Genomic DNA, 26740 nt, shown 5'->3' on the forward strand with positions numbered 1-26740 from the left:
ACAGTCTCTTCAAGAGTCTGGGAGATCTCTTGTTTACACCATGTATGTTGAGATTGTTTATAGAATACAGCAGGTATTGCTGTCTACTGTCATTCCTGATACTACCACTAGTTGACACCATCAAAAGGCATTCTTAAGCCCCTTTTACACTGCCAGATTTCCGGCGAATGTTGGGCCGTTTTGCCGGCAAGCTGCAAGTGTTTAGACACACAGAGCCGGATTGGCGAGTTGATCCAAGGTGCCCAATTTTCCGCTGCGAAGGGGTAGACATATTGGCGGAACCTTTTTGGTTTAAAAAGAACAAGGCGGCCTTCCGTCACGGGAGGGGCTGTTGATGACTTGTGGGAGGAGCTGTTGATGACGCCGCACGTGCGAGCCACTGGTGGTGGATAAACAGGAAACAGCTGATAGGCGGAATTAGCGAGCAGCTAGTCGCAAGAGGGAAACACAAACCTGACAGACACTGTAAAGATGAGCAACTGGGGAGACAAGGAATTGCACGCCCTCCTTGTCCTCGCAAACGAAGAGGCCATTAACCGTCAGATGACGGGGACGGTGAAGGACGGGCCGACTTACGAGAGAATCACCAAAGGACTGACCAGCCACAGCTTCCCTCCCACGTCACTGTTTACGTCACACGCTGAGCTACACATTTTGTTACTTGCTCACGCCCCCCATTGCCCGAAAAAGGCACATTCTGTATAAACAAAAGTAGGTAGGCGGCATTTTGCTGCACTCCCACTCCAATTTTGCTTTTATACTGCCAATGCTGAAAGAAGACTGATTGGGCTTTCCTGCAAATTTGCACAACTCCTATCTAAAAAGTTAAGTAGCTATAACAATAAAAATTATGATAATGATGATAAACTTTTTAAACAAATCATTTGCAAATCATTTGCTCGTCACTTCCAATGGCTTGCAAACATGAATACTGGAATATGTTATGTTGTGGTTTTACCAAAGACTCAAACCAGGTTTGTGACACAAATAAACAGTTAATTTATTCATTGTTGACAATTGTGTCGACTAGGTTTGTTAATGACTTTAGTTTATTATGCACACATGGTTTATTAATGACTTAACTGATGATTAGTACAAAGAAAACTTGCCCAATGCAGCTTGATTATAAAGACCGTATGTTTTTGAAATCTTAATACATTTTTCATTGATAACAAGACAAAGGGAAAGGTCTTTAAACAGTTGCATTTATACAGAACATTTTAACTTTAGTAACTTTATCACGTAGATTTACAGAGAGAGTAAACAGGCCTTCAGTACATGGGGCAGTCATACGACAACGAAAGGTTTGGATTGAAAAGTAACTACAGCTTTCTTCTCTAAGACATTTTTCCTTGATCTGATTTCTTTCACATTGTATAGATAAAAAATGGTTCGGGGAGATGTTAAAAAATTCAGCGAGCCTTGGCGTAAACCTTGAAGGGGAGCGGTACACGTGTCGTTCCAGTAACTCCCTCTGTGCTCAGCTCTACTCCATCAGGAACGGAGAAAGAGAACTTCTGGAGTAATCCAACCAAAAACAGAAACAGTTCCATCCTGGCGAGGCCTTCTCCGAGACACACGCGCTTCCCTGAAAAGACCACAAACATACACACATGAAGACATACAAACTTATGATAAAACATATATTCTGGTTCAAGTTATGCTTCAGATTTTGATGAATGTGTGGGTTACCTGCAGAGAAAGGCAGGAGAGCTTCTCTCTTCACAAACTTTCCCTCAGCATCCAGGAAGTGTCCGGGGTTGAAGGTGTCTGGAGTCTCCCATTCGGTCTTGTCAAACAGCACAGAGGTCAGGATGGGCATCAAGGTTGTACCCTAAAAACAAGATACATAGGTTAACACCATGCAGTGACACATCAACAACAATCATATTTCAGAGATAATCCTGTGAAGACTTGGACTTGTGGATGACTGTGTGCTAGATGCACCTTGGGTATGAAGTAACCACCTAGTGTCGTATCATTGGCGGCCATTCTGAATCCATTGAGAGGAACGATGTTTCCCATCCTCTGGATCTCATGGATGACAGCGTCAGTGTAGGGCAGGTTGGGTCTGTCTGCCATACTGGGCTGTCGGGTCTGTCCGATCACTCTGTCTATCTCTGCCTGGACTTTGTCTAGGAAATAAGACAATTGAAAGAATTAAGTTTGTAGCAACGTGGTGAGGAAAAAACTTGATGTTAATGACAGTAATCCAACGTGACATGTTCATGCTAACATGCTAAACTAAGATGGTGAATTTCAGCATTGTCAGTTATCACAATTGTTTGCAAGCTGATATCAGCATTTAGCTCAAAGCATTACTGTGCTGTAGTTCAGATTCACGAAGCGTCCGCATCGCTTTGGACTCTTTTAGTCTTGTTTCCTTGCTGTTTTGCATTTAGCTCAGTTTGGGGCTGAGCATGTCACCTACCCTGGATCTCAGGGTTTTTGATGAGGTAAACCAAAGCCCACAGCAAAGTGGTGGCGGTTGTTTCTGTTCCAGCCAGGAACAGATCCAGAGAGCACAGAGCCAGATTGGTCTCAGTGAAGCCCAGGTCAGTCTCTTTGTGCTATTCAGAAATACACATAAGATACAGTAGTGAGTGGCTGTTAAATAGACTGGAAGGGCAACACATTGTTGTGCAGTGCGATGCAGTTGTTCACATACATTCTCCATTTCAATGATGAAAGCATCAATGTAGTCCCGGGGATTGCTGTGGTCCAGGTTCTCCTTGTGGCTCTTTACCTCCTCACTGATGAAGTCCAAAATGCTGTTGAATTGACTGAACATTTTGTTGTGAGGACCTGGCATGTGCTTCATAATTCGGGGGAATGAGTCATACATCTATTCAGAAGTAAACAATAAATGAGAGAAACTTTAATTTGCATTACCTTTCATCTTACGTAAGGAAATTTGACCACAGACATGGGTCTCCCAATCAGTTGAGGAAGACTGATTTCCAGGATCTCACCAGGATGCTGTGTCTGACAGTGTTTCAAGTAAATGGATATTACTGACTCACCAGACCCCATATAGAGCCCTCCACCTGAAGAATCTCAGCAAGATACCTCCGCATGGTCTGGAAATTGTGGTCACTGTAGTCAAACCGTTTCGCCATCACCAGCTGACAAATGATGTTGGACACAGCATTGTTGAAGAGGCCGTCTGGGCTGAAAGGTTCACCTGGAGAAGAGGAGTCCACTGTTCAGACCACTGGTTCTCAACCTGGGGGTCCTGACCCGCACTAGAGGTCCCCAAAGATTCATGGGGGGTTGTGAATTAAAACAACCAAAGAGCTAATAGAACAATGGCCAAGCAAAGGCAAGATAAGAAAACAGAATTTGTTTTTAAAAAGGCCTTGTTTAAGAATGTGTTTGAGCTCTGATGGGGCCGAAAAAACAGGCCTGACCCTACATAAACCCGCAGAGTTTCTGTCCACGCCCAACCTGAGCCCGGACTGTGGCAGCAGTTTTGAGCCCAAACCCAATTTAAAAACCTGAATTTCTACTGTAAAATAAATGTATATTATATTTTTTTAGTTTGTTTGTTTATTCTGTCCTTATCTAAAATCATAAAGCCACATTCTTATGGAGAGCAAAACCAGCAGCAGGAGGAACGTCGGAGCTTTTCAGGACTTTGTGCTACACTACGCACCACACACACATTACAGGACAGATGACTTAAAAACAGATCAGTAATGAGGCTGCACAAAGGTCCTTGTGACAGATAAGGTCCCACGAAACCAAATAGACACGCCTATTTTTTCCACTGGCAAACACGATTTCTGTCAACCTGAAGTAATAATAATGAAGCAATATCATGCCTTTATATAATAACATGATTGCAACTATTAATGAGCCACATCAGCAATATAAAATACACGTGCAAAACCTCCACTGTCTTTCAGTAACCTTAGAGTGGATGTTTATAGTGTAAAGTCCAGCTAAAAATACTAAAGTGCAGTAGGAATAAGGGTGAGTCAGATGATTCATGTTGCAGTTGCATGCAAATGAGTTACTATCAGCTAGAGACAAATCCAGACGACACAGAACAGGCCTGACCCTACATAAACCCGCAGAGTTTCTGTCCACGCCCAACCTGAGCCCGGACTGTGGCAGCAGTTTTGAGCCCAAACCCAATTTAAAAACCTGAATTTCTACTGTAAAATAAATGTATATTATATTTTTTTAGTTTGTTTGTTTATTCTGTCCTTATCTAAACCTGGTAAATAATAAATATACACATGCAATTGTTAAACTGAACACAGGATGGAGCAGTCCTGTGTGAAGGGCATATAGGTAAGCTCCATGTAATGAGAATCAGGTGTGTGGAATGGGGAGGCAAACGTTTTTGATGTTGTGAAAGCATGTTGAAAAGCATCAAGTTTGTAGCGTGTTCAAACTGAAACGCTGAATGGAATTATGATATGGACAAGGCTGTCACCCTCCTGTTGTGGAGAGCATGTATATATTGTATAGAGAGAATAAATGGATCGCCAAATCCAAAGGGATAAAGCGCACTGGACATTGGTTTATTGTTAGCCCAGAACATGCATCCGGAACAAGTTCACCTATTTGCCCCTCAGTGGCTTGTTTAGACATTTTGTTTTGTTAAAAATTCACTACACAAGCTAAAGACTGATGTGTTTATGGCTCCTTGTTTACCACTGCTCTAACCCGGCGGGTTGGGTCGGGCTCAGTCGGGCTTGCAGACAGAGAATCAGAGCTCTAGTATGTATGATTGATTAAACAAAAACTGAACACAGAGTCCTGTAGAAAGGTCAGGAAATATCAGGAAAACTCATAACATAGTTTGGAAATGTCACTTTACTCAATGATAGAAAAGGGGTCCCTTAAGGAGAAAGGTTGTGAACCACTGGTGAGGACAGTGCTATATGACTGATGAGCCTAATTTGTACTCAGTGTGAAGCACCTCTCTCCTTCTCTATCTCCTCCTGCAGGTGTCGGATCTCCTCACAGATTTTCTCCTCGATGGTGTTTTTGCCCAGGCCAAAGCTACGCAAGGTAGACAAGGCGAAGCGTCGCTGTCTTTTCCATTTTTCACCATTGCTCACAAACAGACCACCTAGACACAAGCATGCACAGAAACTAGGGTTAATGGCTCAGTGACACTAATTCCTGCACAGCATGAGAACAGAAAAAGAGAGAGATTAGTGCACCTGGATTTCCTGTGTCTCTGGAGTAAAACCTGTGTTGCGATGAACTGTTTGGTCGATCCACAAAGTTATTGGCTTGTGTCACTAAAGCTTCCTTCATCATCTTGTACCCAGACACAAACACCATCCTCTCACCTCCGAGGCGCACACTGAACACGTTCCCATAGACGTCAGCCAGCTGCAGACATAACATCCAGAAACAAACGCTGATCATTCACAACACACTGCTGCATCAGATTAACCTTTTAATTTGTTCAAAAACAAAACCTACAGTGCACAACAAGGAAAAAATTGGCCACCAGGTGCACCAACATCAGAATTTCCTTCTATGTTTTTTACCATTTGACCACCAGATGTCAGTATCTGCAATTAGTTTCAATATAAGAATTTGTAATTTAAACACAAATGCAAATTTCCTGAGGAGCGTGAACAGCTTAAAGATAAATTCTCTGGGTGAATTAATGAAATAGTAATTCAAACTGCTTTTATTTTATTGCTTTTAAAGTCGTTATTGTCCACATTCGCCACAACACTGACAGCTGTGCTTGTAAAAGATCTTAAACCGATTGATGATTCAGTTAAATTGATCAAAGTAATCAAGTTTAAATGCATTAAAATGTCTCATTAAAATTCACAGTTAAAAATGAAAACATGCATTTATTTTTTTTTTTTTTTTAAATTTCAAATTTTACCTTGGTAAAATATTTGTGTGGATGTTTAGTGTCCACACTAAAGAAATTCCCCACAAGGGGAAGAGCCAACGGTCCTGGAGGATAATTTGAAGGTTTCCTGTTTTTGAGGAAGTCTGCTATGAGGATGAAAATAAAAATGAACAGGAACAGACCCTTGAGGTCAAAACCGAGCAAAAAATCATAAAGCCACATTCTTATGGAGAGCAAAACCAGCAGCAGGAGGAAGGTCGGAGCTTTTCAGGACTTTGTGCTACACTACGCACCACACACACATTACAGGACAGATGACTTAAAAACAGATCAGTAATGAGGCTGCACAAAGGTCCTTGTGACAGATAAGGTCCCACGAAACCAAATAGACACGCCTATTTTTTCCACTGGCAAACACGATTTCTGTCAACCTGAAGTAATAATAATGAAGCAATATCATGCCTTTATATAATAACATGATTGCAACTATTAATGAGCCACATCAGCAATATAAAATACACGTGCAAAACCTCCACTGTCTTTCAGTAACCTTAGAGTGGATGTTTATAGTGTAAAGTCCAGCTAAAAATACTAAAGTGCAGTAGGAATAAGGGTGAGTCAGATGATTCATGTTGCAGTTGCATGCAGATGAGTTACTATCAGCTAGAGACAAATCCAGACGACACAGAACCAGATCGTCAGAACCCAGTTCACTGTGTATGTTGTACTGTCAGGCGCAGAAACAAAAACATGTGGTCAGTTGAGAAAGGTGCTAGTTTTTGATTCTCATATATATTGAGATGTAATGTACAGATATAGAATAGAATAGAAAGCCTGTATTGTCATTGCATGGGAATACAACGAAATTAGTTGTGACACTCAAGTGATGCAGTCCAACAAAGAACAAGGGGTCCTGTATCACACTTCTCCCTGAAGTCCACGATATAAAAGCTATAATTATATAAGATAGTAATATACAATTTAGAACCACTGAAGATGTCATTGTGAAGTCCTGGCAGGCATTTTATCAGTGCTGGCTGTATCCCCCTTATTCCTAGCTCCCATGATACCTTGCTTGAGTTATGGGTGCGACTTCCAGCGCCAACCTGGAACTGGCGTTTTCCAATGGTGTTTAACACACAGGTCTGAAATACACACACATGCACAAACAGGATCTATACATGCATAAAGTGGAGAGATGTCAGAGTGAGGGGGCTGCCATGGACAGGCGCCCCGAGCGGTTGGGAGTTCGGTGCCTTGCTCAAGGGCAGTTGGTAAACTGGCACCTCTCCAGCCACCAGTCCACGCTCCATATTTTGTCCGGACGGGGACTTAAACAGGCGACCCTCCAGTTCCCAACCCAAGTCCCTATGGACTGAGCTACTGCCGCCCATAACTGAACCTAACGGTATGCTAATCCTCTTTTCTGAAGTGATTTGGAAATAAAACACGTGAAACACACCACCTGCTACACCTGCTACAGGATAACATGATATTACCTCTGATATCTCTGACAGCCGACTCAAAGCATTGGTTGTTTTCCTTTTAAAACAAGTGTGTTAGCGATTAGCTTGCCTTGCTATGTTTGCATATTGTTAAATCTAACAGAGCCCAAGCTAGCTTACGGTGAACATCTACTTCTAATTGACGATTTATGACTTCCTACGACTCATAAACAGACACGAACACATTCGGCAAACAGTTAGCATAATTCAGAATTAATTTTAGCTCCATGTGAAGTGAATAAATCTCTGCTTGTCTCCACAATTTTATAACTGCTGCTTTATTAAATCTGAGTTCTACTGAGTGAAATATAATGCTGACTTTAGCAGCAGACCTCAGTAATATCAGGAGATGTAAGCACAGAGGTGCCTGTCGCACCTCTGACGGTGCCATTGTGCAGGCTGCAGGGTCATCAGCAGGGAGCCACCCTTCTCAGATGTTTCGCCCCATTATTCCCGGAACATCGGTAGGGACGTCTCTCTACCACCCCCTGCAGCCTGCTTAGGATCCTTCCTTTCCCCACGCCTTATCCTTCCTCTGGAGCCAGATCCAAAAGGTCCCTTGCTCCGCCTCCACCGCCAGATCTTGGAGGGCCCACTTCCTTGTGGGACCTGAAACTCTGAGAGTTTTCACGAGCCGCTGTGTGGATGTTCCAGTGAGGCCCCTGCACCTGTCTTCCACTGGGAAAGTGAATGCTCTCCACCCAGCTTGCGAGCATGTGGCTGACAGTTCCGCGTACCTCTCCTCCTTTGTCTCATATGCAGCCTCCATCTCTTCTTCCCATGGGAGGGTCAGCTCTACCATAATAACTGTTCTGGCGGGAGCTGACCAGAGCATGGTGTCTGGACGTAGAGATGACATGGTGATCTATGCAGGGAATTTCAGCTGGCAGCTGAAGTCGGACGCTGACTGCCACTTGACTCTTAGTGATAGGAGGGACCGCTTGTTCTTGGTGCAGTGCTGCATTTCTCTCCCTTGAGAGAAGTATTTTATTATATTATATTATATAATAACATAAAGTAGTCGTAATATATATTGTATATACATTGTCCACAAAAATAAAATGTTAGTTTAATATCTGTTTAAAGGAAGCAGTATTTTACTTTTAAAAACAACCATCAATTGTGGCAAGCCACCATATGGGCTGAAATATGTGCCACCAGAAACTGAATTTGAATCATTTATATTTGAATTTGGATTTCTAAACTTGAATAATTGCATTGAAAAACTGAATTTGGATCACATAATTTGAAATTGTATTGTTTAATCTGAATCACTGCATTGAAAAACCGAATCTGAATAGTATAATTTGAAATTGAATTTATTTCTATGTATCTTCACATTCAGTTCTCACAATTCAGTTTCAATTTACTGTGACAGACGTCCGGGTAGTTTAAGGATGAAGGAAGAGCAATCAAGCGCAGATACACAGGACTCCTCTTCGGCCAATCAGCACCTACGTTTTTGAGCACGTAGGAAGAAGCGCTCGTCTTGATCCATAGACCATAGACATACATACGTAGACGCCGCATTGAGTGGGTTTGCCCGCTGCTGCGATACGTCAACGTCGCCGCCATATTGGATGTGGCAAAGCTGCACTGTAAACTAATACAAGTAAATGGACTTAATTTCATAAAGCGCCTTTCTACAAAGAAATTTACGTTAATGCCTCTCGTTCATTCATTCACACACACACTAATATACTTGAGAAACAGTTAGGCACCAAAAACAATGTATTTGATCTTCTCAGATGGCTAAGATAAGAACTTTATTGATCCCACACAGGAGTAATTCACGTTATAAGTTTTTCAATGCAATTATTCAAGTTTAGAAATTCAAATATAAATGATTCAAATTCAGTTTCTGGTGGCACATATTTCAGCCCATACCACCAAGATTAGCCACTGAGACTAACCATAGACAGTCAATTTCGGTAGGCTGACATCCACTAATCCGTAACTAACCTGTTAATTTTTAAGAAGAAAAGACGTGAAATACAAGAAGCCTTTCCCTTTAGCACTCCCAGCACTCCAGTTGCCCCTGTAAGCTCTAGTGCTGCATTTCAAAGCACTATCCTTCTAGAGGTGGTAAAAGTTTAATATTTTGTTATGTAAATTTCTTGTCTTTTATTTTCTGTTGACTTTGCTGACACACAGCCGGCCAGCTGCATCAACGTGTGGAAACATGCCCACTGCTCAGCCTCTGGTTTCCACTGGTTCCTTGGCGGAGATCCAGGAGAGATTAACAGGAGCATAATCGTGGACTGACATGGCTTTATCCGTCTTTGCCCATGTGGCGCCTATTTTCAGGCCCCACAATGCATCTCAAGTATTTAGCCTCACAATATAATCACCTGTCAGTGTCTGCATGCCCAGGTGCTTCACCACACCTTAATTCAGAACTGATTTCTGCAATTGCATTTCTTCTTGTCTTCCACACCACCTTTGTCATGTCAACTTTTCAGTTCCCTGTTTGAAGCAATGTGCAGCTCTAGCAGAAGCCCGGCAGAGCCTCCACTAGGGGCAAGATGAGTCAAGGGAATTCCTCTGACAGGTTGTGTGGTGGAAGTAGTCGTTATAGTCCCCATAGAAATGGAGGGCATTCTTAATTCTAAGACCCTTTATGTTATGTTATTTCCAAAGACTCAAACCAGGTTGGTGACACAAAATCAACAAATGATTTATTAGTCATTACAATTGTATTCAAATGGTTTGCAAATTATTTCCCTTTCTTGTTAACTAATAGCTTATACATGACATAATTGATCATTAGTACAAAGAAAACAAATACAGCTTCATTGTAAACTTGAAAAGGAACTACAGCTTTCTCCCCCAAAAAAAGTTTTGCTTAATCTTGTTTGATGAGCACAGGTTGGATGAAAAATGACACAGTGCGATGTTGCAAAATTCAGCGAGCCTTGGCGTAAACCTTGAAGGGGTGCGGTACACGTGTTATTCCAGTTACCCCCTCTGTGCTCAGCTCTACTCCATCAGGAACGGAAAAAGTGAACTTCTGTAGTAAAGCAACCAGAAACAGGAACAGCTCCATCTTGGCGAGGCCTTCTCCGAGACACGAACGTCTCCCTGATGTGTCCACAAACACATGCACACAAGAAGGTGTGACTATGTAAAACGTGCATTTTAGTTAAGGTTATGCTTCAGATTGAGGTGAATGTGGTTTACCTGCAGAGAAAACCAGAAAGGCTTCTCTCTTCACAAACTTTCCCTCAGCATCCAGGAAGTGTCCGGGGTTGAAGGTGTCTGGAGTCTCCCATTCAGTCTTGTCAAACAGCACAGTGCTCAGGTTGGACATCAAGGTCATACCCTAAAAAAGATACAAAGGTTAACACCATGCAATGACGCATCAACACATTTTCCCTCCTCAGAAGACCTTGTAAGACTTGAGTTGACTCTGTACTGAATGCACCTTGGGTATGAAGTAACCACCCAGTGTCGTATCCTCGGCGGCCATTTTGGGTGCATTAAGAGGAACAATGTCTCCCATCCTCTGGATCTCATGGATGACAGCGTCAGTGTAGGGCAGGTTGGGTCTGTCTGCCATACTGGGCTGTCGAGTCTGTCCGATCACTCTGTCTATCTCCGCCTGGACTTTGTCTAGAAAACAGTTGTAAGAATTAAGCTTTTTAAAAAGAGGGTGAGAAAAACGTCAATTTTTGAATTTGTATCAGCGTCAGTTGTATTTTGTGTTTAGTGCTAATCAGCAAATACCAGTATGCTAACATGCTAAACTAAAATGGTGACTATCAGCATGTTGGCATTGTCGTTGTGAGAAATGTTAGCGTGTGGATATTAGCATTTAGTTCTAAGAAGACTTTCACCGATTATAATTTTTTGGGCTGATACCGATTTCCGATTTGCAGAGTGTTTGGATGGCCGATTCCGATTTCATTTTTGTCAAACCACTTTACAATTGCAATATTTGCAATATTTTCTATCTTTCCTTTATTAGAACATTTTAACCAAGATACAACCAGCTTCAATAATCATCTCAAATAAACAAACAAAAACATAGAAACAGGTTAAGAAACATTTTCCTTTTTGCTCAAATATAACTTCAGGTTCAGTATTAAAATAAAGTAAAAAAGGCATACAAAAATAAAAACAGATAAATAAAATATTAATTCTTGGTGTAGAGCATTTGTGGATAATTTCTTGAATAGACAAACGTAAAAATATCTCCTGTGGAAAATTCACACAGGTCTTCAGGACGCACCTGCCAGTAAGCGCGCGGACACGCGCATCTTCAGCACGCGGACACGCGCCTCGTCAGTTTCAAGCAGCACAGTGCAGCAGTGAGAGCTCCGCAGTTCAGTTTAACACAGACAATTAACAACTTTCTCCTTCTCTCTTTTCGATGTATGTGCGTGAATGTTTTAAATGTTTCCTCACATCGGCCAAGCCGTGAGTTGCACATGTGCGTGTCTGTGCGCTGCTGATGTTACACAATGTCAATCATGCGGCACGGCGGGAATTTGACCGACGTTTTAAATTGGCATATTTTAGACTGACTGGTTGCAAGTCACGGCGATCACGTGAAAACCGGCCCGAATCCGAGCACTGCCCATTGATCGGTGCAAGTCTAGTTCTAAGCATTGCGATGCCCACGTACTGCCTCACAGAGCCATTAGCATGGCTGTAAAATGTTTTAGTCTTGTTTCCTTGCTGTTTTGCATTTAGCTCAGTTTGGGGCTGAGCATGTCACCTACCCTGGATCTCAGGGTTTTTGATGAGATAAATCAAAGCCCACAGCAAAGTGGTGGAAGTTGTCTCAGTTCCAGCCGTGAACAGATCCAGACAGCACACAGCCAAATTGGCCTCAGTGAAGCCCAGGTCCGTCTCTTTGTGCTATTCAGAAATACACAGAAGATACAGTAGTGAGCGGTAAATAAATAGACAGGAAGGGTAACACATTGATGTACAGTTTTTTGTTCACATACATTTTCCATTTCAATGATGAAAGCGTCAATGTAGTCCCGGGGATCGCTGTGGTCCAGGTCCTTCTTGTGGCTCTTTACCTCCTGACTGATGAAGTCAAGGATGGCATTGTAGCTGCTGAACATTGTGTTGTGAGGACCTGGCATGTGCTTCATCACTCCAGGAAATGTCTCATAGAGCTTCTCACAATAAATGAGCAAATCACAGAAATTGTCTTTCAGATCATCAACTTTCATCTTTTGTGATAAAACTTGAGCACACACATTGGTCTTGCAGTCACTTACAAAGGATTAACTCCCAGGTTCCCACCAGAATGCCTCTCTGACAGTGATTGATATTACTGACTTACCATAGTCCATACAGAGCCTTGCAGCCTAAAGACTTCAGATATATACTTCAGCATGGTCTGGAAGTTGTGATCACTGTAGTCAAACCGTTTCCCCATCACCAGCTGGCAAATGATGTTGGACACAGCATTGTTGAAGAGGCCTGCTGGGTTGAAAGGTTCACCTGGAGGAGAGGAGTCCGCTGTTTAGACAATGTTATACTGCTAAACAGCTGCTGACAATGAGCTTATTATGTGAACCACCTTTCTCCTTTTCTATCTCCTCCTGCAGGTGTCGGATCTCCACACAGATACTCTGCTCCATGGTACCTTTGCCCAGGCCGAAGGTGCGTAATGTAGACAAGGCAAAGCGTCTCTGTCTTTTCCATGTTTCACCATTGCTCATGAACAGACCACCTAGACACAAGCATGCAGAGGAAACGGTGTTAATGGCTCAAGAAAATGAATTCCTGCATAGCATGACCCAAGAGAACAAGAGGGGTTAGTGCACCTGAGTCTCCTGAGTACACTCTGTCAGCCGTTGCACTGTGTGGTCGATCCACAAAGTTGTCGGCTTTTGTCACTAAGGCTTCCTTCACCGTCTTGTACCCAGACACAAACACCATCTTTTCACTGCCGAGACGAACGCTGAACACATTGCCATAGACGTCAGCCAACTGTGGAGAATACATCAAGGAACAAACACTGATGAACCAGAGAACTCTACTGCATCATAACAACCCATTGAGCTCTATCTAGTATCATTGATGCAAAGTAAAAACATCGATCTACATTGTCATCTTTAGGATATACTTTTATTTTGAAAGTCTTTGTCACCATCAAACAGTGGCAAGCAGAGAGCAAGCAGCTAAGAGAACAGACGATAAGAACAATTTTAGTTACTTAGGAATAAATCAGCAGTGTAGGAATATTTTCGACGGGGTCAACGGACGGAGCACATGCCATACGTAAACAATGCCATGATGAGATTAAACACGACATATCCTTACCTGCCTGGACGGACATCTCACTCCGCTAACCTCTGGCAGCAACATTAGCAATTCTGATTGAACAATGTTGGGCTGAAAACCGTGCATGCAGTCTGCTAGCTGCTATGCTACTTTATGCAATGTAAACATGCTTGAGCTAATGATGAGTCACTAGCAAAAAACAAAAGACATGTCAGTGAACGTTGACAGTTATTACTTTGATGAATTTTATACCTTTGTTAAATTATCTTGTTATTTATTCATGTTTTATGGTTGTTGGGAGAAGTCCGCCTTTGGGCCTTTTAAGCCAGATAGACCTGAAGTTTTATGAAAAAGACCATGGTTTGGGTTAAAATGAGTGAATGAATGAAGATTTCTTCCAAAAAGGACAAGTGCAGTTGACGAGTCAAAAGTAATATGAACCCTGTGTCAAACAGAATTAAGTTTTCACCTAAGCACTTTGAGTTTGAGCTGCTACCTGTGAGCTAAGCACACAGGTGCAGCTAATCAGACTGAGCCAGTCTGCTGGCAACTCCATCGCCAAAGACAGCAAAGCTCTGCTTTGAAATGTGGGAATCGCCACAAACCTGTGGATTAAACTAAACCAAAGAGGTTAACTACAGTATTTGCTAAATGGGTGGAAACTGACAGCAGACCTGCATGTTAAGTCTTGTGTGTGATTTAGAGAAAAAGAGAGGAAGTCTGCTAAATGCCATAGGCTTGTGCAGATAACGTTAGCATGTAGTATTTGTGTGTCCAGCATAAGACAATTAATTTGTCAGTGAATCCTGTGAGTTGCAATTGAGCTGAATTTTGGAGCATTACCTTTGTTAAATGTTGCTGTTGTCCCTGGCTTCGTATGGGTATAGGAAAATTCTGCTAGCTGCTAGGCTAATTTATACAATGTAAAATGCCATAGGCTTGTACTAATAACGTTAGCATGTTGTATTTGTGGGGAAAATGTGTCCAGATCAAGACAAGTGCTTTGTCTGTGAATGCTGCGAGTTATAGTGAAGCAGATATGTGTACTTACCTTTGAAACTGTTGCTATTAAGACACATTTTATGTGTATTTAGGTGTGTTTTTTTTTATCAGTTTAACTTTACCGCAGAGAAACCTCACAGGCTACCAGTGTTTTGGTTGTGTAACTGCAGAAAAAGCAACTAAACTCCTGAAAAGTGCGAATGCTATTGCATGAACCAGGCATCATTGGATGTCAGTGATAGAAACAAAATTACATAGGAGGAATTGCACTTCTTCAATTGGAACAGTGCAATTGGTTTGTTTTGTTTTTTTGTTTAAGCATCGTCTTCCTCTAAGTCATGGTTTCAAGATCATAAAGTAGATTTCCTTGCATTGGTTTGAAGAATTGCATTACCTTGTTAATATGGACTTCAAAACTGTTTTGAAATGCAAAATAATGGAATCTTACACATGGGCTAAAAATGTAATTAATCATGATAAGCTATTAAGATTCAGCAATTAATTGCGATTAAACTTTTTTTTTTCCGAAAGCCTTAAAAAATATATAATTTAAACAGAAATGCTACTTTCCTGAAGAGCAGGAACAATTCACAGTTACATTCTCCAGATGAACTCATAAAAATAATTGATGGCATTTATTTTTTTAAGTTAATTTGCAAAGTTATTTGTTGTTATGTCTACATACTCCAAAATATAGCATTCACACATTTGTGAAAGATCTTGAACTAATCGTAAATCCATTCATCTTCTAACCGCTTCATCCTCTTGAGGGTCGCGGGGGGGCTGGAGCCTATCCCAGCTGACATCGGGTGAGAGGCAGGGTTCACCCTGGACAGGTCGCCAGACTATCGCAGGGCTGACACATAGAGACAAACAACCATTCACACTCACATTCACACCTACGGACAATTTAGAGTCACGAATTAACCTAGTCCCCAATCTGCATGTCTTTGGACTGTGGGAGGAAGCCGGAGTGCCCGGAGAGAACCCACGCTGACACGGGGAGAACATGCAAACTCCACACAGAAGGGCTCCCACGCCCAGGATTGAACCGGCAACCCTCTTGCTGTGAGACGAGAGTGCTAACCACCACACCACCGTGCCGCCCCCTAATCGTAAATTCAAATTTTAAATTAAAAAAATTATTCAGTGTAATTTATCAGAATGTCTCAATAAACTTGACACTTAAAAGTCAAAGCATGCATGTGTTGAACTTTACCTTGGTAAAATAAATGTTTGGCTGTTTACTGTCCACACTGAAGAGATTCCCTACAAATGGAAGAGCCAACGGTCCTGGGGGATAATTTGGAGGATTCCTGTTTTTGAGGAAGTCTGCTATGAGGATAAAGACAAAAATAAACAAGAATAGCCCCCTGAGGTCAAAACCGAGCAAAAAATCAAAAAACCACATTGTTAAAGAGAGTTAAACTGTCAGCTGCAGGAAGGTCGGAACTTTTCAAGACCTCACACTACACAGAACCCAAATTACCGACAGATTACAGACAAGTACAAACAAAACAGTAATTCAAATGGCACAAAGGTCAATTTAACTGCACTTACATAACCACATACAGACACACCTACTTTTTCCAACAGTACAAGATATCTGTCATAGTATAATACAATTCCTGATATCTGGCTGGAAACTGATGCAGCAAGGAGGTCGTCCAGTTTATTTTCAACGCCTGTGCAATGGCCAGCAGGATCCTAGTTCAGCTGGTGCCTTTTTTCTACGCCATCTTTTCCTGGATGTTCCTGATATTTACATTTGAAAACAGCTAGCTATCAGGTAGCTACAGTAGCTGTTTTCAAATGTAAAGTCGACAGAGGGAGAGTTTACGGACTGGTGTGCTGATTTCCTCATCCTGATGAGTGACTCACAGCCACGTGCCGCCGCTGTCCAAAGCCAACCACAAAAGGCACCACCAAGGCTTGCAAAACTGACATGAGCTGACAGAGAGACGACTGGAAACATGTGTGCCAGTGTCATATAACCACAGTGTACATGTCTTTACATGTACTACTCACGTCATCTCACAGCAAGAAAAGCCATTTAAACTAATAAGTGATTAGGGCACAAACTGTAGAGGTGGAAACACAGAGCTACTGGAGGCTTTCTCTTCCCAGGAACTATCTCTGCAAAAAAAAAAAAAAAGTTAAACGGAGAGAAGAGACCTTTTTATTTCAATCCGCTTCACATGCTCCACACTTTGGAGTAAGATATTTGATCTGTGAAAGCTAGAAGTGGTAGGGATTCCCAATTCTTTGCTTCTTGGCTTTGTAAATATGGATCCCATCACTCCAAATCTGCTGCTCATGGAGCATCGGGATTAGGGTTGGGTCCCGAGAACCAGTTCCACATTAGAACGGGTTCCGAATTTTCGGTTCCACCTGAATCATTAAGAAATTTTAATTTCGGTTCTCCTTTTCGATTCCTAAAAATTGTCCCTCACCGCACACACTCGTTTCTGTTAAAAACGCATGCGCAGCTGTGTCTACACAGCAACAACAGCGTGTGTCAACAACTGGATGTTGTTGACACACGCCAGTGACGTCGGGAGAATCTCAACGCTGATTGGCTTTCGCGGCACAGCGTCACGCGAATTCGCCTCAAAAGTTCAATATTTTCAACTCAAGCGATGAGGCGTTGGACGTGATTTTCGCGTCTATCGCGCCTCGCTAGACGCCTCTATCGCATCCATCGTGTTCATCGCGTCACGCTAGATGCGTCCATCGCACCGCCCGGCACAATTTCGCAGCTAATCGTGTCTTTGCATTAACTTTGTATGTAATCTTGACGCGCGAATTGGTGGGAACACAGCATTAAGGTTCATTCTCACTGCCTCAATGTGGAAATGCGGGACGGATTTGCGGAATAGCAGCGCTTTTCCGCGTTTAAACCATACACACAGGCACGGTACGGACGCGGTGCGGATTTTCACGTTGTTGTGTTCCAAGTCCGCGCAGTGTGAACGGGTGTGGGTGAACATGGACGAGAGCAGCAGCAGCAGCAGCAGCAGCGAGCTAGCAAGCTAATGTTTAACAAACGTCAACATCAACTTTCTTTAGCACTTACCACTCTCACTGCAGCCACCAAGCTGGACAATGGACTGCCAGATGTCCTTTAATTCATTGTTCATAAAATCATCCAGTCTTTTATCAAAAAGGACGGGGTGCTGTGAAACGAGGTTTATCAACCTTTCTCCGATACTGTCCTGCCTGACTGGGTTTTGGACTCTCCCGGGTCTGCGCGACTATAAACAAACAGTTTCACTGGCCCAGCTGTGTAGTTCCACCGGCGAATTCCACGGGGGGTCAAAGTCTGGGCGGAAACTTTTTTCAAACTTGCGAACTTCCATAAGAACCCATGAAATCAACTTTTATATTTTTCCGTGAGAATAATCCGCGCGGATATTCGCCCTCAATGAGAATGGACTTTTCGTCTTTCCATGTAGGCGCATGGAAGGGCAGGGAGGTATGCTCTCCCTGCCTTAGGCTTTCCACGTAGGCATGTGGAAGAGGATTTCTGCGTAGGCCCGGGGAAAGGCAGAGAGGCTCCAGAACAGACCCATACTGCCAATACGGTATATTACAGTTTTATATATTATAGTTGTATAATTGTATTATATATTATAGTTTTGAAAATTAATTGGTAAAAATGTGGGAACCCTGTAAACTTAAAGAATGTATGTTCAGGAAATCTGTGTACATTTTGCTATTAATAAGAAGGAAGATAAGTGAGAAGAGAAGTGTCTTATAAACAGTGCCATTAATACAAGAATGTTTTATGTAAAACTTTATTACACAAAGCTAAATGTCCTGACAGAGAGAATAAAAAGTACATGAGGCAATCATACAACAGTAAAGAGTTGTGATTTATAAGGAACTACGGTGTTCTCCAAACTGCCTGTAAAATAGGTGAAACTGGTTGAGGAATAGTTAGATTGCACTCGCCCTTGGGTGCCGGTCAGAACACAGTGATATATCATTGATCCAGCACAGCAGTAGAGTAGACCTTAATTATATTCAAATGTAGGTTAGTGGTCTGAAAGACATAGGAAATAAAACGTACATACACCAGAATAGCAGTAACTACAAACAAATTAACTAGAGTAAGCTTTGCTGATAATGAATACAAGATAATCTCAGTTATAGTACTACAGTTACTAGCAGGAGAAATCTAAAGCTATAATAATCAAACTGATAGTTCTATCAAAGCAAATATAACTATCAATAGCAAAAGCACACTTACACTCATATCAATACCAAACTATCAACATCAAAGACCTGCCGACCGTGTGGCTGGGTCATGCTTTAATAGGGCAGTCATATGTGCCTGCAGGTAACAACTACACAATGATATTAAAGAACAGAAGCAGGGTAACAATACATACACGTACATGTAGTGAGGTATATTGACCTAGCTTATCAATACTTGTTTACCAGTTACGTTGTTAATAATATAGAGGTACCGTTAACCAAAGTTTAAACATGCTAACTTAGTCTGCTAACTCCCTCGGGAGTTCAGATCAGTTAACCCAGAATAAAGTGTATCGTCAGGAACATGTCCATTAACACATAGGGAAAGGCGAAGGAACACCAGTTAACCAAAGGAACCCAAAGAAAAGTCCATTTTAAATGGAGAATATTGCAGCAGTGACTCAATGTGGGCACTCGTTCCCATCAGATGCTTGCTCGGGTGCACGCATGCATACCACCAATAGAAAAGTCTACCTAACTATTCACAGATGTCATTTCACTGCCTAAAGCTTTTTGCTTGATCTAATTTGTTGCACAGCGACTAGATGTAAAATGATAATTCAGCGAGTCTTGGCGTAAACCTTGAAGGGCTGCGGTACATGTGTTGTTCCTACAACTCCCTCTGTGCTCAGCTCGACTCCATCAGGAACGGAGAAAGAGAACCTCTGTAGTAACCCGACCAAAAACAGGAACAGCTCCATCTTGGCGAGGGTTTCTCCAAGACACACACGTTTCCCTGAAGAGTCCACAAACACATGCACACATGAAGGTGTAAGAGAGGAAAATGTATATTCTGTTTAAGGATATGCTTCAGATTGAGGTGGATGTGGTTTACCTGCAGAGAAAGCCAGAAGGGCTTCCCTCTTCACAAACTTTCCCTCAGCATCCAGGAAGTGTCCGGGGTTGAAGGTGTCTGGAGTCTCCCATTTAGTCTTGTCAAACAGCACAGAGGTCAGGTTGGACATCAAGGCCGTACCCTAAAGGTCCAGATCCATAGGTTAAAACCAAGCAATGGTACAACAATTGCACTCATGTGACTGTCTGCTAAATGCACCTTGGGTATGAAGTAACCACCCAGCGTTGTGTCCTTGGTGGTCATTCTGGCTAAATTGAGAGGAACGATGTTTCCCATCCTCTGGATCTCATGGATGACAGCGTCAGTGTAGGGCAGGTTGGGTCTGTCTGCCATACTGGGTGGACGGTTCTGTCCGATCACTCTGTCTATCTCCGCCTGGACTTTGTCTAGAAATACAAAGACATTTAAGGAATTTAAACTTGTAGCAAGGGGGTGAGAATAATGTCATGCTATTTTTTGAGATTCCCCTCAGTCTCAGCTGTGCTTTGTGGTTAGTGCTAATAAGCAAGTATTAGCAGGCAAACTTAAGCATGTTGGCATTGTCATTGTGAGAAATGTTAGCATGCTGGCGTTAGCATTTAATTCTAAGCATTGCTATATCCAAGTACTGCCTCATTCCAAGTTTGTGTAGACCAGAGACTTTGAGAGGGCGTTGTATATGTCAGTCATTTTTTAATTCGTCCAATCAGAGGCTTACAATCGTCTCTCAGTTAAAAACTAATTTCACAATTATGCCACCTAATCCAGTTGTCAATCAGTTTTGATTCATTGAATCACTTCAGTGTTATAAGGGGGGAGTATGGTATGGAGGCAGAGTGCACGTAAGTCCTACCCACAGCATAGGGGAAAACAATTCATTGCTCTCCATTGACTTCGTGTTGCATAGAGGTGCCTCCTTGCCTCCTTGACCTCAACAACAACACAAAAATGCCTAAAAGTGGTGTTCACGCTGGATGCACTCTTAACATGTTAGAGAATCCATAACTTGTTTTCACAAGCTGCTGAACCAAAAAAACTGAGCTTTTAAGCATTACGACATGAAACATCAGCACACTCAAGCATTTCGAGAATTTGACCAGACAAACTGTAGAGCTATTTGATACCTGGTTTTGATCTTTGATAGGTTAAATGGTGATATTACCTGGTGATTCAAGAATATTGTTGTAAATATTTGATACTGTCCATTCAGTGGGATAATTTCTCCAAGATAACCAAGGTAAGGAGAAGGGACACTGAGACAGACCGATAATATTGTGCTTGTTAATGTAACTTCCTCTCCAGTAGACAAAATAATCCTTTGACATGCTGAAACATAGGCTGTGTTCAAAGTCATTCACTTAATCACTAACCCCACCTCACTATGTAGGGAGTTCTACGTAGAGCACTATAAAGTGAGCTCATCTGCCACATGAAAAAACACTTTCGGACAGTACTCAGGTCATTTTCTTGGCACTGTTAATTACATAATTGCTGTTGCACATTTAAAACATGCTCTATCAATGTCAGCTAGTGAACCGTCTAACAAATACCAACATGCATATATTTGTGATGAAACACAAAACTATACCGAGCGTATTTTCCCAAATTAATAATTAACTAGTCCATACCCATTGGTAGCTTTGTCACCTTCTACCTATGCCAGTCCTCAATGCCTATGTGCAGTTTCACATAGATTGACCACGTCAGTGAGTAGAAAAACGTGGGACAGACAGAATGACTGACTGATATTGGTCCCTAGATTATGTTCACCCAGTTTCATGCAGATCGCTCAAACTTCCTAGGAAGAGATCCATTTGAAGTGTTTTTTAAAAATTCAAAATGGTGGAAAATCTATATAAGCGGAAGTTATGGGTTCTTGAGGCAAATGTGTTCCTCATGAGGAGAGGCATCTCTGTGCAAAGTTTCATGTCTCTACGACATACGGGGCATGAGATATGCCCATTCAAAGTTTGACATTTCAATGGGTTGCTATAGCGCCCCCCTTTGGCCAATTGATGTAATATTGCTTCATTGGCATCCTCCCATGACCCTCTACCACTGTGCCAAATTTCACATGGATTGACCAAGTCAGTGAGGAGAAAAACGTGGAACAGACACATTATATAGTAAGTATTCTTGTTGGCCTGCTGCACTATCATAACCTTTTTTGTTGGATTGAATGAAGTATAAACGTCAGTGTTCGCAAAGCAATGGAAATCCCGGAGTGTGAGTTGTATGTGTACCTCCCTCCTTATAACACTGCAAAGTGATTCACTGATCAAAAACTGATTGATAACTGGTTCAGACAGGGTATTGGTGACATTAGCTTTTGACTAACAGAGGACTGTAAGCCTCTGAATGGCCAATAAAGAAATGACTGACGGATACGGTGTCCTCTGAAAGTATCCAGTCTGCAGAGATTCCCTACTCCCTCACAGAGCTCGAGGTCCGAGCATGTCACCTACCCTGGATCTCAGGGTTTTTGATGAGGTAAATCAAAGCCCACTGCAAAGTGGTGGAAGTCGTCTCAGTTCCAGCCAGGAACAGATCCAGAGAGCACAGAGCCAGATTGGTTTCAGTGAAGCCCTGGTCAGATTCTTTGTGCTATGAAATACATAGAAGATAATAGTGAGGGTCCAGTAAGTAGACAGGAAGGACAGCACGGTGTTGTAGAGTTCAGTTGTTTTACATACTTTCTCCATTTCAATGATGAAAGCATCAATGTAGTCCCGGGGCTCGCTGTAGTCCAGGTTCTCCTTGTGGCTCTTTACCTCCTCATTGATGAAGTCGAGGATGGCGTGGTAGTGGCTGAACAGTGTGTTGTGAGGACCTGGCATGTACTTCATTATTCCAGGGAATGAGTCATACAGCTACTCAGGAGAAAACAGTAAATGAGAGAAACTTTCATTCAGATAATCCTTCACATTTTGTAGTAAAACATAACAGACATAGACCTTTCAGTCAGTTACGGAGAAATAACTTTGACAACCAAGAAGACTGTCTGTCTCTCTGACAATGATTAAACCAAGTGTATGTCACTGAGGGTGCAGTGGTTAGTACTTTAACCTCACAGCAAGGGTGTTGGGGTTCGAACTCTGCTTGGGGCCCTTCTGTGTGGAGTCGCTGGTTCTCCCCATGTTAGTGTGGGTTCTGAACTCTCCTCCCACAGTCCAAAGACATGCAGCTTTGACTGATTGTGTGTGAATGCTTGTTTGTCTCTACTGTATATGTGTCAGCCCTGTGATTGTAAGGCAGCCTGTGAAGGCCACACCGCACTGCTCACCCAGTGACAGTTGTTACAGGCTCCAGCCCGCAACCCTGTAAAGGATAAGCAGTTGCAGATCATATGTATGTATGTATATGTATGATGTATGAATGGTATTGACTTACCGCACCCCATACAGAGCCCTCCAGCTGAATAGCTTCAGACAGATACTTCAGCATGATCTGGAAGTTGTGATCACTGTAGTCAAAACGCTTCGCCATCACCAGCTGGCAAATGATGTTGGACACCGCATTGTTGAAGAGGCCTGCTGGGCTGAAAAGTTCACCTGGAGGAGAGGAGTCTGTCATTTAGGCAATGTTTTACTGCTGAAGAGCTGCTGATTATAAGCTGCTGACTATTGTGTGAACCACCTCTCTCCTTCTCAATCTCCTCCTGCAGGTGTCGGATCTCCTCACAGATACTCTGCTCCATGGTGCTTTTGCCCAGGCCGAAGTTACGTAATGTAGACAAGGCAAAGCGTCGCTGTCTTTTCCATGGTTCACCATTGCTCCCGACCAGACCACCTAGACACAAGCATGCAGAGGGTATAGGGTTTATGGCAAGAGGATTGTTGCTAAAAAGGACATATGGTAGGTCCTATCTTAAGGTCATACATCATCCTCCATGCTTGTGAAGGTGCACTATCATAAACATTGTTGAAGGCTAGCTAGTCAACTTATCTTGTATATAACCATTGTTATAGCAGTATAGCCTTGGTAATATATCTCTGTGTAATGGTGTCTGCTTATCCCTCTGTTGTTGAGTTTAGCCACGTTTCCACCGAGCAGTTCAGTTCAGTTCAGTTCATTCCGGTACGCTTTTTTCCCGTTTCCACTGTGAAAAGTTGTGGATGGTCCCAAAGGAACTGTTCCATACAGTCCCCATGTTTGGTCCCCCCTCTGTTGGGGTACCTAGCACACAGATCTGGTACTAAAAGGTGGAGCTGTGAACACTGCAGTCTGATTGGTCAGTAGAGGACGCTCACTCTGCTCAGGGCTGAGTTGTGTCTGGTTTTGAGGCTCATGTAACCACTGTTCATACTGTGGAGAGTTTTATTAGTAAACTGTAACTATAAAATGAAAGGATGTTTTGCTGCCTCTCACAGCAGCTGGAGTCTGAGTAAAGATAACTTCATTCACTGGGCCGACTGCCGGCAACTTTTAAGGTGGAACGTTAACTTGTAATGTTACTCAATGCATGAGTTGATGACGTGAATCCATCAGCACACCTTAAATTTCACTGTGACAACTTTGACCATCACTTATTTTTTTATGACACACACTTTTAGTAATGAGTGGATCTTCAAGTATTTAAAAAGATATATTAATTTCGACCAGATTATGTGAACTGCATATATCCCAGTCCTCACTCGGAGAAAACAAACACGTCGTGGAGCGTTGTCCCTGTGGGCTACAGCAACACTAAACCCCTGAGCTTGCCTGAGAAGCACAAAGCTGCTATTTTTAAATATCCCATGGAGAGAGACTCTCACTGCAGCCTGTTCTGTTTTGTTCTGAAAATACTGGCGTGCAGCCTCGTTCTGTGGACGATAAACCAGGTGCAGACTGATAAAGGAGGAAATACAGTGAATGCTGGAAGGAGCAGTGAGTGACAACAGCCCCACCCACATTTAAGAGGACTGTCTGCAGTGGAAACACTAAACAGACCGAGGGTCTAGGTATCATGTCTGAAGGGTTACTGTTGGTTTCAAAGGTGCCATATTGAAAGAGTCTGGTGGTAACAGGACTTTTGTCCGTCTGTCTTTTCAGTTAGTAAGCTAAGTTAGGTAACCTAACTTGCCTTGCCTAACTGAGGTTCTTCATTTTATTTTTTAGTTTCCCTTGCATTAGTTTAGTGTTTGTTTGCTGTTATTATTATTTTTGATGTGGCATTTGTAGCCTATGTGCGGTAAACACCTGCAATCAACGTAGTGAATTTCATAAAATCCCGCCAGCAGAAATAACACACAGACGGTCTCTCTCACTCGCTGTCTTCTTTACAGTCATACCACGGGATAGATCGACATGTTACCGAGGTCCACCATCTGAATGAGTTTTGAGATCTGGTGAAAGTTTGCACGAACAGGTCTGGACTCTGGGAAGCGCACAACTTTGAGTCAGAAAGTTCAAAGTCCCGTTAGAATAACAAAATTTAAAGTCAAATTTAAAGAATCAAAGTGGTGCCTGGTGCAGCGTCGGTGCTGAGCTGAGGCGAGGAGATGATGCTGGTGGAAAGTGCACCTCCAAAACATCCTGTAACTCCATTTCAAACAGCGGACCTGGGCAACATATCTCTTCTTTCTGCGGAGCACTGAGGCAGCAGCCAATTGCGGTGAACAATCCAGAGTACATGTGACTCTACTGCTCTGTCCTCAAATACTCTCTGCACACTCTGCCTTATGTCCCCGACGTGGCAAAGAAATTCAGTCACAAACAGGCTCCCCTTCTAAAACAAAACTCATTTGTTTTCATGATCATCAAATCACCAAAAGAAATCAGTATGAATAGAATATAAAAAAAAATGAATATAAAAGGTCATTTTACTGAGAAGTACATTCCTTATGTCTGCGTATAGAGGACAGTAAAACAAGAACCTCTCACCTAAATCACACAACAGACAAATTCTGTCCTCCTCTGGGGTGGTGTTAAATCTTCCGGTCTCTGAGGGTAACGCTCCTGAGCTCAGCTGTGCACAAAGGGATCTTTGTCTTTTGTTTAGATTATACTTCACGTAAGGATCCTCACTGCAGCTATTATTTTTAATGTCACAGATGAACCTGTTCTGGGATATTAAAGACAGGTTGTTCAGATACAATAAGGATTTGAACTCATTAGCCCAGGGATGACAATGGGAGATGTCCCAATTAAATATCTTTGCAGATAAACTTAGTTTTTCAAATTGGTGCTTTGACAGACACTAAATTCATCAAATCAAGTGCCATGTTGCTGTTTTTCAAGACACTGTTGCTGCAATCTTGTTGCTATGGTAATGGATTAAGTCTGACAGTTAAACACACCCCAGTCTCAGTTTAAGAAAGAATGTTAATCCCAAAATACGAAGTAAAACTGGCTGGATGGGGGCTTTAAGAGAAGGAGAGAGATTTGCGCACCTGAGTTTCCGGAGTAAAACCTGTCAACCATTGCACTGTATGGTCGATCCACAAAATTGTCGGCTTGTGTCACCAAGGCTTCCTTCACCATCTTGTACCCAGACACAAACACCATCTTGTCACTACCGAAGCGGAAGCTGAACACATTTCCATAGACATCAGCCAGCTGTGGACATCAAACATCAAGGAACAAACTGATGAACTAAAACATTTATACACAGTTTACAGTTTATTGAGAATGTCTCAATATATTTTTTTTTATTGAGAATGTCTCAATAATTTTTTTTATTGAGAATGTCTCAATAAACTTGACACCTAAAGATCAAAACATGCATGTGTTGAACTTTACCTTGGTAAAATAAATGTGTGGCCGTTTACTGTCCACACTGAAGAAATTCCCTACAAAGGGAAGAGCCATCGGTCCTGGAGGAAAATTTGGAGGATTCCTGTTTTTGAGGAAGTCTGCTATTAGGATAAAAATAAAAATAATCAGGAAGAGCACCTTGAGGTCAACACCCAACAAAAAATTAAAAAGCGACATTGTTGAAGAGAGTTAAACCAGCAGCCACAGAAACGCCCGACTGTCTCCTTCCTCGTTTAACACTGGTTACATGCAGCTTGCATACATTCGATTTAACCCTTTGTGGTCACACAGCCAGCGACTCCACACCGGCAT

At 42.3% G+C, this 26740-nt stretch overlaps 2 protein-coding genes across 2 annotated transcripts; both read right to left on the reverse strand.

Annotated features, from left to right (window-relative positions):
• Positions 1-1275: 1275 nt before the first annotated feature.
• LOC125895373 (uncharacterized) lies at positions 1276-16093 on the reverse strand. Its single transcript, XM_049587128.1, has 19 exons — positions 15815-16093; positions 13134-13299; positions 12887-13039; positions 12647-12807; positions 12300-12476; positions 12069-12207; positions 10769-10956; positions 10525-10666; positions 10252-10425; positions 8082-8184; positions 5870-6104; positions 5181-5355; positions 4934-5086; positions 3024-3184; positions 2669-2845; positions 2432-2570; positions 1948-2135; positions 1693-1834; positions 1276-1588 (listed from the first exon to the last, which is right to left on the reverse strand). The coding sequence occupies exons 1-19, from the start codon at positions 16004-16006 to the stop codon at positions 1413-1415; spliced, it is 3141 nt and encodes a 1046-aa protein (XP_049443085.1). The 5' UTR covers positions 16007-16093; the 3' UTR covers positions 1276-1412.
• A 2271-nt stretch (positions 16094-18364) lies between these two features.
• On the reverse strand, positions 18365-26724 carry LOC125895941 (cytochrome P450 2J2-like). The gene is made up of 9 exons (XM_049588200.1): positions 26414-26724; positions 26065-26230; positions 23327-23479; positions 23081-23241; positions 22384-22560; positions 22156-22294; positions 19910-20097; positions 19691-19832; positions 18365-19591 (listed from the first exon to the last, which is right to left on the reverse strand). Exons 1-9 carry the CDS (start codon positions 26603-26605, stop codon positions 19416-19418), a joined length of 1494 nt encoding a protein of 497 aa, XP_049444157.1. The 5' UTR covers positions 26606-26724; the 3' UTR covers positions 18365-19415.
• Between the last annotated feature and the right edge of the window lie 16 nt (positions 26725-26740).

This window comes from Epinephelus fuscoguttatus, linkage group LG10, assembly GCF_011397635.1.
Source record: "Epinephelus fuscoguttatus linkage group LG10, E.fuscoguttatus.final_Chr_v1".
In the NCBI taxonomy this organism is placed as follows: domain Eukaryota; kingdom Metazoa; phylum Chordata; class Actinopteri; order Perciformes; family Serranidae; genus Epinephelus; species Epinephelus fuscoguttatus.